Below are 13,988 nucleotides of genomic sequence, written 5' to 3' on the forward strand. Positions count from 1 at the left end.
GAAGGAAGGAAGGAAGGAAGGAAGGAAGGAAGGAGGGAAGGAGGGAAGGAGGGAAGGAGGGAAGGAGGGAAGGAGGGAAGGAGGGAAGGAGGGAAGGAGGGAAGGAGGGAAGGAGGGAAGGAGGGAAGGAGGGAGGGAGGGAGGGATAAAAAGAATAGAGAAAAACCAATAAACCCAAAAGCTGCTTCTTTGAAACAATCAATTAAAACTGCTAGCTAGACTGACAAAGAAAAAGAGGGAAGACAGAAATTACCAATATCAGAAGGGAAGAGTGTATATAATAAAGACCTCACAGATGTTAAAAGGATAATAATGAAATATTACAAATAACTCTGTGCACGTTAGTTTGACAATTTAGATGAAATGGACCAATTCCTTAAAGCCACAAACTACCAAAACCCACCCAAGAAGAAATAGACAGACTAAATAGTCCCGTTATCTGTTGAAGAAATTGAGTTCATAGCTAAAATCCTTCCAAACAACAAAACTTAGGTCCAGATGGTTTTCCTGGTGAATTCTACCAAACATTTCAAGAAAATATAACACCAGTTGTTCACAATCTCTTTCAGAAAACAGATCAGGGAACACTTCCTAACTAATTTTGTGAGCCCAGCATTACCCCAATACCAATGAATCTGACGGATTGCTGTTTATTAGTAATGCCTACAACTGACCACATATCACAAAATCCACCCGCAAAAGATACAGCAGTGCTTTAACTCCAAGGCAGAGCAGCACAGGCCCACTCTCCCTGTGTGTTGTGTGTCTTCCAAGGATCTTCAGAGAAGGATATATTCTTCTGGTTTCTGCCAACATCCTCAGGAAGGTGTAAACGTGAAGGTCAGGAATCGCCATATGTAAGATACTGGCTTCTTCTTCTTTAGCACAGCCTGTTTCCAAACCTTGTTCCAGGTCCCCTGACTTCAGCTTGGCCTTCTGAGACTCTTAGCCCATTTCTGACTTTCGTAAGTCTCCCAGAACCCCGTAAAACTTTTCTTTCTTTCTTTCTTTTTTAAAATCATACTTCAAGTTCTGGGATACATGTGCAGAATGTGCAGGTTTGTTACATAGGTATACACGTGTCATGGTGGTTTGCTGCACCCATCACCCCAGCATCTACATTAGGTATTTCTCCTAATGCTATCCCTCCCCTAGCCTCCCACCCACTAACAGGCCCCAGTGTGTGACGTTCCCCTCCCTGTGTCTGTGTGTTCTCATTGTTCAACCGCCACTTATGAGTGAGTACGTTCAGTGTTTGGTTTTCTGTTCCTGTGTTAGTTCGCTGAGAATGATGGTTTCCAGCTTCATCCATGTCCCTGCAAAGGACATGAATTCATCCTTTTTTATGGCTACATAGTATTCCATGCTGTATATGTGCTACATTTTTTCTTTCTTTTTTTTTTTTTTTTTTTGAGACAGAGTCTCTCTCTGTCGCCCAGGCTGGAGTGCAGTGGCACAATCTCGGCTCACTGCAACTTCCACTTCCCTGGTTCAAGCAATTCTTCTGCCTCAGCCTCCTGAGTAGCTGGTGCACGCCACCATGCCCGACTAATTTTTGTATTTTGGGTAGAGATGGAGTTTCACCATGTTGGCCAGGCTGGTCTCGATCTTCTGACCTGTGATCCACCTGCCTCGGCCTCCAAAAGTGCTGGGATTACAGGCATGAGCCACCGCGCCTGGTCCCACATTTTCTTTATCCAGTCTATCATTGATAGGCATTTGGGTCGGTTCCAAGTCTTTGCTACTATGAATAGTGCTGCAATAACTTTCTTTCTTTTTTTAACTTTCCTGATACTGAATGAGCAAAGAAATTTAGCTTCTTTTAGTCTCAGAGCCTCATTGCAACCCAAATGTCCATTATATGTCTTCCCGGGCGCAGAGCACTTTGCCCCTAGGAGAAGAAGCCTTCCCTTCCCCAGAACACAGAAATAGCTGAAGCCAATTTTAGTTTTTTGTTCTATTTTTGCTTTTTGTTTTGTTTTGATTTTTTCTTCCTGTCTAATTTCAGTAGTAGCAGAAAGACATCCAATATAAAGTCCATGAACCATTTATAGAAAATTAAAGTGCACATCATGACAGCCAGTGTTGTCTTTCGCTGGAGTTCTGCTCCAGGTGTACAATTACATGTCATTAACTTTCTATAGCTCACTAATTCACAAACATACCTTTTTTTAACCATCCCCTCCCTTAACAAATTTAAATTTACATAATTGAGGCTGGGTGCAGTGGCTCACACCTGTCATCCCAGAACTTTGGGAGACTGAGGTGGACGGATCACTTGAAGTCAGGAGTTCAAGACCAGCCTAGCCAACACAGTGAAACCCTGTTTCTACTAAAAATACAAAAAAAAAAAAAATTAGCTGGGCATGGTGGCACATGCCTGTAATCTCAGCTACTCAGGAGGCTGAGGCACGAGAATAGCTTGAACCTGGGAAGTCAAGGCTGCAGTGAGCTGAGATCACACCACTGTACTCCAGCCTGGGCGACAGAGTGAGACTGTCTTAAAAAATTAAAAAAGAAAATACATAATTGAATTCACAAAACAAATTTAATTTCTATGTATATGAAGACAGACAAATGCAAAGAAAAATATTCTATGAAGTATTCTTTGGTTTTATAACAAAAAAGGCAAACAGATACTTTTTACATTCTTCTTGTCTTAATGTAATACATAGGACCATACCCACCTCTTTATTTGAGAAAGTATTTGAACAGTTTCTATTCTGGAGGATTAGAGATTTCCTTGAAGCCATGACTACCCTACAACTTTACACTGTGGTGGGCAGCAAAAATAATATTGTGCCTGATCCCAAAGAGGAGACACAAGCCTTTCCAGAAATGTCTACACCAAAGACACACACCAAAAATAGTTTACTAATGTATATTCTCAGCTTGAGTATGTTGTCTGCTTCCACTTCTAGACTTAAGAAAAGGCCGCGTTCCTCACCCTCCTTCCTCCAGCATTTGCTTCATGCAGTTAAAATGGAATGAATGACTTTAGTTAAAGCATAAAAAGAGTCTCACTAAGGAGATACTAATTATAGCTGTTTTCACGAAGCTCTCAGAAACCCCAGCAGGGGGCTCATTCATTCCTGCTGAGCTGCTACAGACCCTGAGATTATGTTGGCTACATCAGCCTTAGAAATTTCCCACAGGCAACACTTCTCCCACACCCGCGGAAGTCATACACCAGTTACAGTGGGAGGGCAACTGTGTAGGTCACTACAAACGGAACCATTAGTTTCATCTCCATGTTCCCCACAAACATTTAAAATAAAATCAAGGCCAAATGCAGTGACTCACACTTGTAATCCCAGCACTTTGGGAGGCTGAGGCAGGCAGACCACTTGAGGTCAGGAGTTGGAGAACAGCCTGGCTAACATGGTGAAACCTTGTCTCTACTAAAAATACAAAAATTAGCCAGGTATGGTGGTGCATGCCTGTAGTCCCAGCTACTCAGGAGGCTGAGGAGGAAGGATGGCTTGAACCCAGGAGGCAGAGGTTGCAGTGAGCTGAGATTGTGCCACTGCACTCCAGCCTGGGCAACAGAGTGAGACTCTGTCTCAAAAATGAAATAAAATAAAAACAAGCGGGGCAGGTGGAGCTCCCTTAATTCCTCCCTAGGAAATTCTATAAAGGCAGAGTAAAATTTAGAAAATCAAACTGGGGCAGTGGCTCACACCTGTAATTTCAGCACTTTGGGAAGCAGAGGCAGGTGGATAACCTGAAGTCAGGGGTTCAAGACCAGCCTGACCAACGTGGCGAAACCCCATCTCTACTGAAAATACAAAATTAGCTGGGCATGGTGACATATGCCTGTAATCCCAGCTATTCAGGAGGCTGAGGCAGGAGAATCGCTTGAACCTGGGAGGAGGAGGTTGCAGTGAGCCAAAGATCATGCATTGCACTCCAGCCTGGGCAACAAGAGTGAAACTCTGTCTCAAAAATTTTTAAAAATTTAAAAAAAGAAAATCAAACTGGATAATTAAATTACATATGTTCATTCATTACCATTGCTGTTACCAGAAAATGGGTCTTGTCCCAGACTCCAAGAGTGGGCTCTTAGATCTCAGTTTCTCGGGAAAGAATTCAGGGCAAGTTGCAGAGTACAGCAAAGTTAAGATAGTTTGTTAGAGACTATTATGGAGTAGGGCTTCCTCAGAAAGCAAAAGGAGGAATGCCCCTACTTTAAAATTTTTATTTATTTATTTATTTATTTAGATACAAGATCTCACTCTGTCACCGAGGCTGGAGTACAGTGGCACTATAATGGCTTACTATAGCCTCAATTTCCTAGGCTCAATCAATCCTTCCACCTCTGCCTCCCAAGTAGCTGAGCTACAGGTACACACCACCATGGCTGGCTAACTTTTGTATCTTTTGTAAAGATAAGGTTTTTTCATGTTGGCCAGGCTGGTCTTCAACTCCTGAGCTGAAGAGATCCATCCATCTCAGCCTCCCAAAGTGCTGGGATTACAGGCGTGAGCCACCATGCCTGGCCAAGAATGCCTCACCTTAAACATAGTGCTTGCTTATATAGGTTGTTAAGAATAGCATACTTCATTACAAAGACTTTTGATCAGCTTGTGACGGGCTATTAGTATTGTTATTTTCCTATGTTACTACTGATTTCCACAAGAATTTATGTGTGTACTATTATCTTTAAAGTAAAATCTATTCTAAAACTAAGAATGCTTTTTGTTCTTGAAATATTGGGACGTTTCCATAAGTTCTGGGTCTTTATTTGGTAAGTTAGCATCATTAACTCATCCCCTCAACCATAAATATCTTGTGACCAACAGTGTCAACCCCCTGGGAATGCTGCCCAGCAGGATTGGCTTTACTTAGCCTTTATTCAAGATGGAGTCTCTCTGGTCAGGACATCTCTGACACTATTAACCTTCTATCTCAATGTCTTTCCCTCTCTCACCATGCAACCTTAGATAATTAATTTGTTAATTACCAGTCTCATAAATGAAACAATGCTGACCAGGGCAAATGGCTGGTCTGGATGTTCCCAAGGATGTATTGCAGGCGGCAGGAAGGACGATGGACCCAGCATCCACTTTACCCGGGGACGATCATAAAACAATTTGCACCATGGTACTGAGGGCCAGAAGGCCAGAAGAGAGCCATGTGATCAAAATAATCTTTCCTAGGCCAGGCGCGGTAGCTCACACCTGTAATCCCAGCACTATGGGAGGCCAAGGCAGGTGGATCACTTGTGGCCAGGAGTTCAAGACCGGCCTAACCAACACGGCAAAACCCTGTCTCTACTAAAAATACAAAAATCAGCCGGGCGTGATGGTGTGCACCTGTAATCCCAGCTACTTGGGAGGCTGTGGCACGAGAATCACTTGAACCTGGGAGGTGGAGGTTGCAGTGAGGCAGGATTGTGCCACTGCACTCCAGCCTGGGCAACAGAGTGAAACTCTACCTCAAAATAATAAAAATAATAACAATAATGTTTCCCACAGGTAAAATATTTTCAAGCGGAAGGAGTGAAAGTACTAGCCAGTCATATATAGAGATCATCAAGGAATAAGGATGAGCTTCCGGAAGCGAATTCTGGCAGCTGGGCTTACCTGCTACTCCCTGGGAGCTTTTTGGCGCCTTTATTATTATTATTATTGTTCTTTAATTTTCTGTCCTGAATAGCTGGGACTATAGGTGCACACCACCACATATGGCTAATTTTTTTTTTTCTTTTAGTACAGACAGGGTCTTGCCCAGGCTGGTCTCAAACTCCTGAGCTCAAATGATCCTCCCGCCTCAGTCTCTCAAAGTGCTGGGATTACAGGTGTGAGCCACCGTGCCTGGCTGAGATTTCATCAAGCTACTTAGAACATCATGCAACTTAGAATTTATGAATTGTTTATTTCTGGAATTTTCCATTTAATATTTTTGGACCTTGGGGCCTAACCAACACGGCAAACCCTGTCTCTACTAAAAATACAAAAATCAGCCAGGCGTGATGGTGCGCACCTGTAATCCCAGCTACTTGGGAGGCTGTGGCACGAGAATCACTTGAACCTGGGAGGTAGAGGTTGCAGTGAGGCAAGAGGGTTACTGAAACCTCAGAAAGCAAAACTGTGGATAAGAGAGGATTACTATACTGCCATAAAGTTGCATTTTTAAAATAATTTCAAACATTGTATCCAAGTAATATGTTTATTCAATTAAAATTTCATCCCTTCAGTGTTTTATAAGTAATTCAAATACCAGAGTGGTAACCATCTTCTAAGAATATTAGCTACAATCCCAATCACTGTTTTTCAAAAAGATGTTGTCAGTCCTGCTCCTGAAATTTCTCTCCAACAGGTCTCCTCCTCCCATTCCCACTGCCCCAACCCAGCCAGGCCCTTACCTCGCACTGCTCCGGGACGCCAGCCTCCAATCTGAGGTTTTCCTGGTGTCTGGGCTTCCATGCAGCTGTCAGAGTGTTCTTCCTGAAAAGAAACTCCATCCATGCCATTTTCCGAGCAATACGCTTTACTGGGTTGTCCTGTAGCCTTCAGGATAAAGTACAGATTCCTAAGCATGACACCTCAGATGAAGTATTTTCCAGTCTGTTCCCTCCTTCCCAGATTACCACCTGCCCCTTTGACCCTGCCCTTTGGTCATTAGCTACAATCAGCTGCTCTCTCCAGCAAGCCTCACTAGCTCTCCAAGCCTTCCCCCATGATGCTCTCTGCCTGGACTGCCCTTCCTCCTGTTCCTCTGCCTACAAGATCCGATGTGCCCTTCAGCCTCCAATGTTAGTTCACCAAAATCTTCCCTTTGAATTACGAATGCAGCTGGCTGCAAACTCCTCCAAGTGACCAGAGTGTCCTATAATCACCTCTATGATAGCATCTTTGATTTAGGGGGTGATTTTTCTTTTTTTCTTTTTTTTTTCTTTTTTTTGCATTTCTGAATTTCCTAAGAGAATGTGAATTCCTAGAATCCTAGGAATTCTCATCTGATTTTTATTCCCAACATAGCACCATGCAAAGCAAAAAGTAGGTACCCAATAACTGCTTTTGGAATGAATGAATGAATCAATGAATGGTACCAAGCAGCTGCCAAAGTGCTTTCTGCAAAGCAACTCTGACCTTGTTGCTCTCTGAGCTGTGCTCCTTCCTGGGTGATGAGGTAACACTGGAAGCTATTAACAGATAAGAGAGAAAAAAAAAGGAGGGGAGAGATCTCTGGGGCTCTGACAAATTACTTATTTTCACTGAGTTTCTGTTTCCTCATTTGTAAAACAAAAGTGCTGCCCGGATGAGCTCTGAAGGCATCTTCCAGTTCTCAAATTCCAGCCTGCTTGGCTCCCAAACAACTTTCCTGGAGTCTCTGGCAGCTATAACCCAAGTCTTAGCACCATCTAGTGATAAACAGGCACACAGCTGGGAGGGAAGGCCGGGGAGTGGGGAGGGTGGATAAGAGAAGGAATGCCAACCTTAATTATATTATGAGCTGGCAAGGAATTAGGTCAAACCTGCAAATACGAAGTTAAAACTAAGAGGCCTAACTTTATCCTGGGGATAGAATAACTAATTAGCTTCAGAACATGGATGAAGTAGACAATTATAGAATGCCTGAGACATGGAAAAGACAATAAAACAATTCCTGTGTACCCTGGCCCTCTGGTTCTTTTATCAATTTACTGCTTGTTACTGTAATTAAATAGTTTTCTTGGGAGGACATGTGCTTTTGAAGGGCCTATGGCATGGGACTCTAATAACTCAATAAAACCACAAATTTATTAAGAATATATATGTATTTTTCAAATTTCTTCTTATTTATTTATTTATTTGAGACAGGGTCTTGCTCTGTTGTCCAGGCCGGAGTGCAGTGCCATGATCATGGCTCACTGCAACCTCGAACCCCTGGGCTCAAGCAATTCTCCCACCTCAGCCTCCTGAGTAGTGAGGACTACAGGGATGTGCCACCATGCCCAGCTAATTTTAAAATTTTCAGCCAGGCACAGTGGCTCACACCTGTAAATCTCAGCATTTTTCGAGGCCGAGGCAGGTAGCTCACGCAGTCAGGAGTTTGAGACCAGCCTGGCCAGCATGGTGAAACCCCATCTCTACTAAAAATGCAAAAATTGGCTAGACATGGTGGTGTGTGCCTGTAATCCCAGCTACTCAGGAGGCTGAGGTAGGAGACTCTTACCCCGGGAAATGGAGGTTGCAGTGAGCCGAGATCCTGCCACTGCACCCCAGCCTGGGTGACAAAGCGAGACTCTGTCTCAAAAAAAAAAAAAAAAATTCTTTTTTTCAATAGAGATTGGGGTGGGGGAGGTCTCACCATGTTTTGCCCAGGCTGGTCTTGAACTCCTGGCCTCAAGCGATTCTCCCACCTTGGCCTCCCAAAGTGCTGGAATTACAGGTGTGAGCCCCAAGTTCAACCTCTTTACCTTTATTGGAGTATAATAAGACCAAAATATGACTAATTAACACTATAGGAAATAAGGATAATTCTGAGAGAAGCAGCAAAACAGTAATAAGATACTAGTGTCCACATTCTTTTCTTTAAAACCTACAGACCTACACATTTTTATTAACCTAATATTTGCTAAATGACTTTCTAGTTGCCAAAAAACAAGAATCAACAAATCAACTGAACAAATGACAAAAGATAAAGAAACAATTGAGCATTGAGTAACAGAAACTATGTTGAGATTTTGCTATAATCTGTCCCCAGGGCTGTCCTGAGACCATTTTCTGGACAAAGCACACATGTAAAAGGGTAGGTACTTTATAGATACATTGAGCAATAAGGGTCCTTAGGCCAGGTATGGTGGCTCACGCCTGTAATCCCAGAACTTTGAGAGGCTCAGGTGGGAGGATCGCTTGAAGCCAGGAATTTGAGACCAGCCTGGACAACAAAGCAAGACCACATTTCCATAATTTTTTTTTTTTTTATTAGCCAGGCATGGTGGCATGCACCTGTAGTTCCAGCTACTCAGAAGGCTGAGGTGGGAATATCGCTTCAGCGCAGGAGGGTGAGGCTGTAGTGAGCTATGATTGCACCACTGCACTCCAGGCTTGGTGACAGAATAAGACACTATCTCAAAATAATAATAATAAAATAGGCTGGCGCGGTGGCTCACGCCTGTAATCCCAGCACTTTAGGAGGCCAAGGTGGGTGGGTCACCTGAGATCAGGAGTTCGAGACCAGACTGACCAATATGATGAAACCCCATCTCTACTAAAAATACAAAAATTAGCTGGGCGCAGTGGCACATGCCTGTTGTCCCAGCTACTAGGGAGGCTGAGACAGGAGAATTGCTTGAACCCAGGAGGCAGAGGTTGCAGTGAGCCGAGATTATGCCACTGCACTCCAGCCTGAGCGACAGAGCGAGACTCCGTCTCAAATAATAATAACAATAATAATAATAATAAGGACCTGTGAGTGGGGAGCAAGTGAAATCAGTCCTACATTTAGGCCATTTCTAAAGTGAGATTCCATTGTAATGCATAATTACATTTGCAAGTCATAATAACCTATGTCTGCATGTACATTACCTTATAAACCTGTTCTTACTCATCATACCTCTTTGGAGTCTAATGGAATCTGTGTAACCATTTATTGACTGATACATTATATATGCAGTAATGATTATTGCATAACCCCAAGAACACAGAGAGTGTAAACCTGAAACTGGACCATTTTACTGCAGTGCCATATTTTCCAAACCCAAAATAAGGCCACTTGTACTGACAAGAATGTGCATACAACAAAAGGAAAATGAGGTCTGATAACACACAGCGCCTCCAGGTGATTTCTCTCTTGGCACATTTATAACCTAGAAGTGTTTGAAAGAGGAAGAAACTGCAGAGGGAAAAACCAAGTCAGCAATTTTTCTTTTTCTTTTTTTTTGCCTGGAGTCAGAATCCAATGGTTGGGTTTTGGAGACTTTGAAGGAAAACGATGACTTGCTGGGCAGGTGCGTTTGAGACACTAACAAACATGAAAAAATGTAGGGAGTTATGGGTGATAGACTCATGAGACAGGTCTGTGCCTGATTTTTCTATTTTACCTGCTATTAACTATATGCCTCAACCTGTAAGCTTACAGATGCATCTCTTTTATGGCTGATACAGTTACATAAAGAATGATATGTTTCATTTGGATAAACTCAATTTTATCTGAAAAATTCAAAAGCATTTCAAACATACAGAGCTGAAAAACAAACTTTTTTTTTTTTTTTTTTTTGAGACAGGGTTTTACTCTGTTACCCAGGCTGGAGTATAGCGTCGTGATCGCAGCTCACTACAGCCTCTACCTCCCAGGCTCAAGGGCTCAAGATATCCTCCTAGCTCAGCCTTCTGAGTAGCTGGGACTACAGGTGTGTGCCAACAAGCCTGGCTAATTTTTGTATGTTTTGTAGAGATGGAGCCTCAGTACGTGTTGCCCAGGCTGGTCTCAAACTTGTGGGCTCAAGCAATCCTGCCCTCCCAAAGTGTTGGGATTACAGGCATGAGCCATCGCACCTGGCCAAAAAACAAATTTTAAACAAATGATAATTTTTAGTTATAATAATGCTTAAATAGGTAACCAAAGTACTTCAGGAGGTGATCCATTAGCCCAGCGCAAAGCCATCAGCTTCATCATAAAACCTTGGCAAAGAAAACACCTGCAATTCATTTCATGCCTCGTGATTTAAAATATATTACATTAACGTGAAAAATTATCTTCTGAACTCGCACTCATTGAAATGTAAATGTGCCCTCCTTTCCCCACGCCCCCGCCACTTCCCCATTTCATCCTGAAATTCCATTTGTAAATTCTGTACATCCAGAGATGCTGTAGTCATTACCTCGTTTTTTGTTGATAAGTCTTCTCTGCCTAGAGGTTTTTATAAGAGTTATTTTTCCTGTAATGAATACTCAGCAATTCAGGCCCGTCTTTTCAGCTGGCTGGATGCTAGTGTCCCTTGATTAATGGACCTGCCAACTCGATGAGGTGATACCACACCAACAAAAGCTCATCCTAGAAAATGTCACCTCTTATCCTGGTTGCCCAAGCACTTCTGTTTTATGAGCTTTGTGTGCCTCCCAGATGTGCCTAGTATTTCATTTTTGGCTTTGTTAATAAGAAGACAAGTTAGATGGAAGCAGGTAATTGGATTATTTAATGCAGTAGAAAGAATTTCTTTTGTTCAAATAATGTGCTTCATATGATAGACTATTTTTTTTCTATTTTTCATTCCTGTCAGCTAAACTGCTAGTTAACCATTTAAATCAATGTATAGGTCAATACAAACAACATTCTTTTTTCTGCCTGGAGATAAAGCCTTACAGTAAGAATTGTTTGAGAAGAAAAAAAAAAAAGTCCTCAAATAAAAATATTTTGCTTTTTAAAAAATTTGCTTTAATAAGACAAAGACATGGAAACCCTAGTTAAAAGTTAAAGTTGTATACTTTGGTAGCAAATTTGGCTTCTACATTTTTTTATAGAGACAGGGCCTTACTATGTTGCCCAGGCTAGAGTGCAGTGGCGTGATCTCGGCTCACTGCAACCTCCACCTCCCAGGTTCAATCGATTCTCCTGCCTCAGCTTCCCGAGTAACTGGGATTACAGGTGCCTGCCACCATGCCTGGCTCAAATTTTTGTATTTTTAGTAGAGATGGGAGGGTCTCAGTATGTTGCCAAGGCTGGTCTCGAACTTGTGGGCTCAAGCAATTCACCCATCTTGGCCTGGCAAAGTGCTGGGATTATAGGCATGAACCACTGCACCCGGCCTAAAAAATATATATTTTGCTTTAATAAGATAAAGACATGGAATCCCTAGTTAAAAGTTAAAGTTATGCCTGGGCACGGTGGCTCACCCCTATAATCCCAGAACTTTGGGAGACCGAGGCAGGCGGATCACCTGTGGTCGGGAGTTCGAGACCAGCCTGACCAACATGGAGAAACCCTGTTTCTACTAAAAACACAAAAATTAGATGGACGTGGTGGCAGGTGCCCATAATCCCAGCTACTCTGGAGGCTGAGGCAGGNTGTTTGTTTATTTGGAGACAGGGTCTCACTATGTTGCCCAGGCTGGAGCACAGTGGCTATTGATGGGCATGCTCAGGACACACTGTACCCTTGAACTCCTAGGCTCAAGTGATCCACCTCAGCCTCCCAAGTAACTGGGGCTACAAGTACAGGCTCCAGGTCCAGGTGCATGCGCTTTTTATTTATCATTATTATGGCCTAAGATGGTTACTGAATGTACTTTTTATGTTGTTGATAAGATTCCATTTCTTTTTTTTTTTTTTCTTTTGAGACAGAGTTTCACTCTGTTGCCCAGGCTGGAGTGCAATGGTACGATCTCCACTCACTGTAACCTCCGCCTCCCAGGTCCAAGCAATTCTCCTGCCTCAGCCTCCAGAGTAGCTGGGATTATGGGCACCTGCCACCACACCTGGCTAATTTTTGTGTTTTTTAGTAGAAACGGGGTTTCCGCATGTTGGTCAGGCTGGTCTCAAACTCCTGACCTCAGGTGATCCACCCACCTTGGCCTCCTAAAGTGCTGGGATTACAGGCATGAGCCACCGTGCCCGGCCAGATTCCATTTCAGTAGAAGAATCCTAACTCTCAGATTGTAAATAGGCAAAATTATGTGCTACTCCAAGCTTCTGAATAAAACATTCTTAAGAAATTACTCAGGGCCAGGCGCAGTGGTTCACACCTGCAATCCCAGCACCTTGGGAGGCCAAGGCCAGAGGATTGCTTAAGTCCAGAAGTTCGAGCCCAGCCTGGGCAACATAAGGAGACCCCTGTCTCTACCAAAATTTTAAATATTAGCCAGGCATGGTGAAACGCGTGTCTATAGTTCCAGCCAATTGGAAGACCGAAGTGATCGTTTGAGCCTGGGAGGTCAAGGTTGCAGTGAGCCATTATTGTGCCACTGCGCTCCAGCCTGGGTGACAGAGCAAGACCCTGTCTCTAAAATAAATAAATACATAAATAAAGTAACCATGGAGCAGAATAAATTTCAAGGGGATTATGAAGACTAATGATCCCAAAGTTATAAAACAATGGACTGCTCCCAAAAAGGTATTCCACAATTTGAATAAAGGAAAGTACTTATGTAAGCACAAAATACCACGCTGGGGCCCTAATAAAAGAAGGAAACTTTAAAACAAAAAACAAACAAAAAAAAAAAACCACTTCTTTCAACGCCTGGGGGGATATATGCAAAATATAGGCCTCAAAAGAAACAAAGAGTTGAGCATGAGTACATAATTTCCATAACCATACAAATCTAAAATGTAATAACATTTTTAAGAAAGGGTGGGCCAGGCGAGGTGGCTCACACCTGTAATCCCAGCACTTTGGGAGGCAGAGGCAGACAGATCACTTGAGGGCAGGAGTTCGAGACCAGCCTGGTCACCATGGTGGAACCCCATGTCTACTAAAAATATAAGAATTAGCCAGGTGTGGTAGTGCAAGCTTGTAATGCCAGCTATTCAAGAGGCTGAGACAGGAGAATCGCTTGAACCTGGAAGGCAGAGGCAGAGGTTGCAGTGAGCTGAGATTGTGCCATTGCACTCCAGCCTAGGCGACCAAGTGAGAGCTTGTCTCAAAAAAATAAAAAATAAAAAAAGGAAAGAAAGAAATAAAAGAAAGAGAACATAAGCCCAGAACCAAGACAGCTAGACACAGCGTCCAATGGAGAGGAGGCTCTGAGCTCTTCCAGGGCTGGCAGAGGTGCATCAGCGTGGCCAAACACAAGGACCAGAAGGCTAAGAGAGAAGCAAGGACATCCAGGTCCCATGCATACCAAACTTGACCAACATCAAGACTAAATGTCCAAAACCCAATTTAAAAAACCAGTGGGCCGGGTGTGGCGGCTCACGTCTGTAATCCTAGCATTCAGCAGTTTGGAAGGCTGAGGTTGGTGGATCACCCAAGGTCAGGAGTTTGAGACCAGCCTGGCCAACATGGTGAAACCCTAGCTCTACTAAACATACAAAAAATTAGCTAGCTGAGTGTGGTGGCAGGCA

General features: G+C 43.1%; 1 protein-coding gene across 1 annotated transcript in view; it reads right to left on the bottom strand.

Moving 5' to 3' along the window:
- KIFC3 (kinesin family member C3) overlaps window positions 1–6,702 on the bottom strand; it is a 105,421-nt gene extending 98,719 nt beyond the window's left edge. Inside the window, exon 1 of the mRNA XM_025369809.1 lies at window positions 6,368–6,702. Within this exon, the coding sequence (XP_025225594.1) occupies window positions 6,368–6,475 (108 nt within the window). The 5' untranslated portion in view covers window positions 6,476–6,702. The remainder of the gene's footprint in view (window positions 1–6,367) is intronic.
- Window positions 6,703–13,988: the final 7,286 nt, after the last annotated feature.

The sequence above is a fragment of the Theropithecus gelada genome, chromosome 20 (genome assembly GCF_003255815.1).
Source record: "Theropithecus gelada isolate Dixy chromosome 20, Tgel_1.0, whole genome shotgun sequence".
Lineage (NCBI taxonomy): Eukaryota > Metazoa > Chordata > Mammalia > Primates > Cercopithecidae > Theropithecus > Theropithecus gelada.